General features: G+C 51.5%; 1 protein-coding gene across 1 annotated transcript in view; it reads left to right on the top strand.

The window, feature by feature from the left end:
• Nucleotides 1-664: 664 nt before the first annotated feature.
• CYTIP (cytohesin 1 interacting protein) overlaps nt 665-6,333 on the top strand; it is a gene marked incomplete at its 5' end in the record, with an annotated part of 6,040 nt that continues 371 nt past the window's right edge. The window contains 7 exons of the mRNA XM_010183172.1: nt 665-714; nt 858-912; nt 3,014-3,119; nt 3,246-3,339; nt 4,073-4,142; nt 5,527-5,593; nt 6,239-6,333. Coding sequence (XP_010181474.1) covers nt 665-714; nt 858-912; nt 3,014-3,119; nt 3,246-3,339; nt 4,073-4,142; nt 5,527-5,593; nt 6,239-6,333 — 537 coding nt within the window. The remainder of the gene's footprint in view (nt 715-857; nt 913-3,013; nt 3,120-3,245; nt 3,340-4,072; nt 4,143-5,526; nt 5,594-6,238) is intronic.

Genomic DNA, 6,333 nt, shown 5'->3' with positions numbered 1-6,333 from the left:
TATTATTATTAATACATGTGGGCTCTCCCTCCTGACCTTTCTCTCCCCAAGGCAATGCACGTTTCTAACATGGGGTATTTCTGTAGGTGTCACTCCGTGGCATCACTTCATACTACTGAAGCCTGAGACTTCGAGTTATACTGCCTTAACTCTACAAACATCTTAGTGACAATGTAATTCCTTATTTATTGTTCACTTTTATGGGAAGAATCGGTGTTTAAGACCGGTCCTGGCTTTTTTCCAGAGGCGCAGGTCTCCCCAGCCTGGAGCAGGGATCAGGGATGCTCGTGGCCATCGTCAAGCATCAGCTGGGAAATACTTGGCAGCCACCACAAGAAGCTGCAGGGAGAACTGTTGCAGTGACCCTAATTTCTGTGTGCTTTCTGCCTTTTTGGATGGGTATTGAGTTTATAAATGCCCACAGATTTTTAGGGGAGATGCACAAAGGAAAGGTACAGGCATGGTCAGGTCCCAGACCGAGATGTGTTTCCTCTTCTCAAAGTTTAAGCTCTCTTTTGACCGCGGGAGAGGCTGTGTTGGTGCAGGCTGGCGGTGGGATGCCACAAACTGGTTTAATTTTCATCTAAACCACTGATTTTTTAGCCATGTGTCTCAAAGAACTGCAAACCCACTGACCCTTTTCCACTCCTGTTTCTGGTTGCAGCTTCCCTTAACCAGATCCAGCTCCTTGGACGACTGCTCCAAGCCACAAAGGTATGAAAATATTCTTCTATAAACACCATTATTTGCTTATTCTGCATGGAATGTGTGCCCTGGGAGCCTTCCCATCCCGCAGCCCCAGTGCACAGAACACAACAACCCGGTGTTCAGTGTAATCCTGTGTGTTCTCCTTACAGACACCTCGTTGCTATACTGAAAGGAGATAACGAGACGTTTGGGTTCGAAATCCAGGTAAGACTTAAATCACAAGTGGGTTCACTTGAAAATAACGTATGGTGCAAACTCTTAAGTGTCACAGCCTCAAAATTAATTAGGTTATGGCAGCACAGAGCAGAGAAAGGTACCTGTCAGCATCTCCCGAAACCCGAAGAGCTTACGGTAATGCTACAGAAATGGGGTGCATTTCCAAGGGTTTTTTAATAACAGTGGGAATTTATGTCCTCCTCACAAGTCAGAGGGTTGAATGCAGGAGAAATCTCATCCAAACCCAAAATACGAGGCAATGGCAATGCCTTCGTACCTCCATAAGTGAGTGTTTTCTGGGAGAACTGTGTATGAGAATATTTTCATCCAAAAAACTCTCTCTCCAAAAAAATACTTTATACTAGCGTTTTACTACCTCCTTAAACATGTATAGAGACAAGTATTTTTAAGTAGATGTACAGTACTGGTGTGTTTTTTAATAAATAACCCCTAAGTGTGACTTTTTGGAGGCTGATTTGTTTAAGAAGGAGCCCGTTTTGTGATCCCCTGCCTGTGAGATGCCCCCTCTTCCCCCTCTGTTTCAATTACTGCGCCGTCGGGGCACCTCAAAGTGCTGCCCTGTGCCTGTGCGCAAAGGGAAAGCAGCGTTTTCAGTGAAACGGGCGTGCTGGGAAAAGCTTACCTTTCCAGTTCGGGTCTGTGACTAATGAGGGGGTGAGCGCGCAGCTCGTCAACAGCGGTCAGCTTTCGGGAGGGAGGAGAATTGGGTCAATCACCGCCCCTTTGTGTCGATTGTCAGGGCAGGTTTTCATTATACGCGACATCCTGATTAAAAATAATTGTTCTTGGCGTATTTTTCTGCCCGAAAAAGCACTTCACTAGAAGGTCCGGCCTATGGAAAGGCAGCGTCTGTCTGATAGGAAGGATAAACCGCTATTTAGAAGCTGTAATTTCATTAATAGGAGTTAAATTGAGGCAAACGAGGAGAAGAGGATGTGAAACTCCAGGTCTGCCAGCTGCGGGGAGCTCTGATGGTCGAACGCCAGAGCTGCTCGTGTGTTACCACTTCTACATCCCACTCATGGACCAGCAGCTCCCAGTGTGCCCAGATGTTTGCACAGCAGGCGCTCTGGTAGCATCTCCCCCCTCCCAAAATCCAGGTGTCCCCTCCAAAACCAGAAGGTGCACGAGAGGGAATTCCTCCCTCCTGTTTTAGCGCTGCTCCTGGGCCATGGGTGTCACCGTGGAGGTGTCCGCTGCTCCCGGTGGCTCTGGTGGGGACATCAGGACACCCCCATGCAGGTGGCTCCAGTTTGTGATGGATCCCACTGCATCCCACCCTGCTTGTCCTACTCATGTCACTCAACCCGGCCCAGTCTGTCAGGTTGGGAGGCGTCTGTTCTGCTGGCCGAGAAGTTTGGGAACCCAGCATCACTTCTTGTATCAGGGTTAGACGTGGCTGTCACAGGTTTTCAGGGAAGTTCAGCTTCAGTCTTAGATTTCGGTAGGAAGATGTGGCTAAGTGCTGATATTTGCATGTAACCAAGGCGCCGTTTCCTGGCACTGCAAGATCTGGTCAGGTTGCATCGCCCGCTTTTGCATTTTCTTTCTAAATACACACCAGCACTGGTAATCACATGATGGAGTTATACCTAGAATTACTTAATGCAGATTTAAATATACACGTCAAGAATAAAAAGCACTTTTTAGGGGGTGTGGGATGAGTGTGGATTATGTGTTTAAGAGACCAAAAGTTGGTTCAGCTTTTCTTGGTTTTCAGTTCTCGTTGTGAACTGATCTGGCAGCTGTAATAGCATCTAGAAAGCAGTCCTCATCCATGCCAACAGACGTTATTGACTGAAGTTACTGAGGTTTTGATAACGAGTAACCAGCTTGCTTTCAAACCAGGGTTTTTTCTAAGAGCAGTGCACAGGCAGGAATCTGCTGTCTGCTACCATAAGAATGTGCTGTCGAATTGCCAGGTTACAGCATTCTGATGTTCTCTCTTGTGTGATAGTACACCCTGCTCATCACAGCCTTCTCATTTAAAAACGTGCAGAAAAGACTATTAATTCTTAAGTTGTTTCCATGGCTTTAATATCGCTAACGCTGCCGCTGGTATTTACAGACTATCAGATTCCCGCCAAACCAAAATGATTGCTCCCTGGAGGTCTGCACTTGTGTCTGCAGGATCCAGGAGGAGAGTCCTGCCCATCTCTCTGGCCTTCAGACTGGTAACTGCTCATGGGTTTTTTCTGCTGTGGGTGGCTTTACTTTGCTTTTCTCTGGGTTATTTCTGTTGCACGTGGAGGGGGTGTGTGCTGCAGACGCTCACGTTCACCTCTGCGTATCTCTACCAGGAGACATCCTCGCCAGCATCAACGGCGTGAACACCGAGGGGTTTGGTCACAAGCAGATAGTCGACTTGATAAAGTCTTCAGGGAACTATTTAAGGTAGGCATCGCTCCCTCGCAGGCATTTCAGGTGTCACCCCACGGCCCTTTTCCTCCTGTCCCTGCCCTGTGTTTGCTGCCGTGCAACAGCACCGCTGCTGCGGGGGCCAGCATGGAGGAGGGGGCTTGGCCAGGCAGGGGGCTCACTTTGGTGCAATGTGGTGTGGTGGGATGCGGTGTGAGATGATGCAATGTGGTGTGAGATGATGCAGTGGGGTGCAACATGGTGCAATGATGCGGTGTGATGTGGTGCAGTGGGGTGCAATGTGATGCGATGATGCGGTGTGATGTGATGTGATGTGGTGTGAGATCACGCAGTGAGGTGCAGTGTAGTGTGGTGCAATGTGGTGCAATGATGCGGTGTGATGTGATGCAGTGGGGTGCAATGTGGTGCGATGATGTGGTGTGATGTGATGCAATGTGGTGTGAGAACACGCAGTGGGGTGCAGTGTGGTGCAGTGAAGCAGTGTGGTGTGGTGCAATGTGGTGCAATGATGCGGTGTGATGTGATGCAGTGGGGTGCAATGTGGTGCGATGATGTGGTGTGATGTGATGCAATGTGGTGTGAGATCACGCAGTGGGGTGCAGTGTGGTGCAGTGATGCAGTGTGATGTGATGCAGTGTGGTGTGGTGCAATGATGCGGTGCGATGTGACGTGGTGAGCTGCGGTGCAGGGTCCAGCAGTGCTTGGTGCTCCTCTCTGCTTTGGCACTGACAGGGCCTGTTATTCCCAGGTTAGAGACCATCAACGGGGCCATGTTTCTGCGGAAAATGGAGCTCGAGACCAAGCTGCAGTTACTGAAGGTAATGCAATTAATTGGTTAATCTGTTAATGAGTGCGGAGGACTCAATGCTAAAGGGGGCAGGTGGGTGCCTGTGGGGCTGGGTGCCCTGGCTTTCCAGAGCTGGGACCTGCCTGACCTGAGTGAGGGGTGTTTCCTTATGGCAACTCTGAGTGTGGGGCTTTAAAAAGTGCATTATCAATTAATCTGGCTGGAGCAAACCTCAGAACAAATGGGTTCAGTTTGCCAGGGCTGAGCCTCAGGGTTTGCTGTGTATGCCAATGCCTATATCATATATGTCCAGACCCTGAGAGCTCAGCGCTGCATTAATGGGGACACAGCAGCAGGGTGTTTCCGTCCCGGCTGCCACCAGTGCTGCAGGACGACCCACCAGTGCTGCAGGACGAGCCGTTGGGTCTAATCCCTTAGAATTCTGGATGAAATAACCAGTAAAGCCACCAGAAACAGCCCCACTCCTTTCCAGGGAAACGACAAAGCCAAAGTCTCAGAGCCTGCTGCGAGACGTTGAGTTTCAATAGGGGAGTTTTTAGGTGACAGCAGTTTCCCAGAAGTGCCCAACCTTGTGTTTCACCGTTACGGGGTGAAACACGGGTGTGCGCCCAGCCCTGCGCTCTCACACCCATGTGGCTGCGGTGGAAAGAGCCCGATTCTGTTTGTCACCACCTCCAGTGCCTCGATGAAGGGCGTGCTCTGCCACCACAAACCTTGGTGAGCGCAGTGAGATGGACAATTAATTTCCTAGGTTTGGCTGAATTAGGAACCTCTAAAAGCTACTTTATTTAATGCTGTGTAAAGATCGCAAGAGCCAGTTTCTCGGGGCTAAGTCTCCCCAGAGGCAGTGTTGCTCCCGTTGTACAGGCGAGGCTGTCATGGTGCTGCAGGAAGGGCACTTTGGGGGAGCTGGGTCACCCCGCACCCCTGCTCCGGCAAAGGCTTCCCAGCCAACCCGCTCTTATCGCACCCCATGTCTGAATCCGCTGGCAGTGACTCGATGATGCAGCAGCTGGGAAAAGCCTCATTTCCCACTGCTCTGGCAAAACGGCTCCTGCTCAGGACATGGAGGGACCCCCAAGACCTTCTGGGCTGGGGGCTGCCCACGTGGGTGCTGCACCCTGGTGCGTCAGCACCCTGCAGCCAGGCCACCCAGATGTGGAAAAGAGGTAAAAAATGTGCATGCAACGAGAGTCTGGTCAGTTTGGGTGTGTAAATGCGAGATGTGGCAGCCCGGTTTTGCTGGCTGCGTGTTTTGAAAGACCTTTGCTGAACTCCAGGAAAACTGTCTCAGCGAAAAGAGGGACGTTGGGTGCTTCCTGCCCATGTTCTGTACTTTCTGCACACCCTGTTTTCGTTCAGCATGCGTGACAGGGCCCTCTTTCTCCCCACAGCAAACCCTGCGGCAGAGGTGGGTGGAGCTGCGCTCGCTGCTGGTGCAGGAGCAGCGCCTGCTGCACGGTACGTCCGGCCGGGAAACCGCAGCGCTGTCTCCTGAGGAAGCGCGCGCCCGGCAGCAAACAGCAGCTCTGTAGCCTGATTTCATCTGCTCTCGTTAACAAAGACGTGGGGCCAGCCCTGGGAAAGGGTTTTTTCTGGGTGTAATGACTTTGGATGCTGTGTGAGCAAAGGTGCTTTTGCATGAGTTACAGCATCGCAGCGTGGATTGGGTGGGAAGGGAACTTAAAGCTCATCCAATTCCAACCCCCATGGGCAGGGACACCTCCACCAGCCCAGGTCCCATCCAACCCGGCCTTGGGCCCTGCCAGAGAGGGGGCACCCACAGCTTCTCTGGGCAACCTGGGTCAGGGCCTCACCACCTCACAGGGAAGGATTTCTTCCTATTATCTGATCTAAATCTCCCCTTTTCCAGCTGATGTGGGTTGCAAAGTTGTTTTATCCATTCTTATTTTGGACTTACCAGGGGAAAGTTTTGTACATTTGGTTTGGTTTTAACGGGTTGCCCAGGGAGCGGCTTTGGTTCTGCATGTGGGGGAAGGCAGGGAGGGAAAAGGGCTGCTCCCCATGGCCACCCCGCTCTCCACAACCACCCCATTCCCTGGCCTCCAGCACCAACTAACGCTGCCTTTCGGCTTCTGCCCCCAGGGGAGGCCAACGCCAACGCTCTGCTGGACTCGCTGGAGCTGGAGAAGCCCACCTGGCCCAGCGGCTGTGGCACCCCAGGGCCTCTCTTCCCGATG

Source organism: Mesitornis unicolor, unplaced genomic scaffold (genome assembly GCF_000695765.1).
Source record: "Mesitornis unicolor isolate BGI_N332 unplaced genomic scaffold, ASM69576v1 scaffold7954, whole genome shotgun sequence".
Lineage (NCBI taxonomy): Eukaryota > Metazoa > Chordata > Aves > Mesitornithiformes > Mesitornithidae > Mesitornis > Mesitornis unicolor.
The sequence above is the reverse complement of the archived record's forward strand: the minus strand, read 5'-3'. Positions and strand labels throughout refer to the sequence as shown.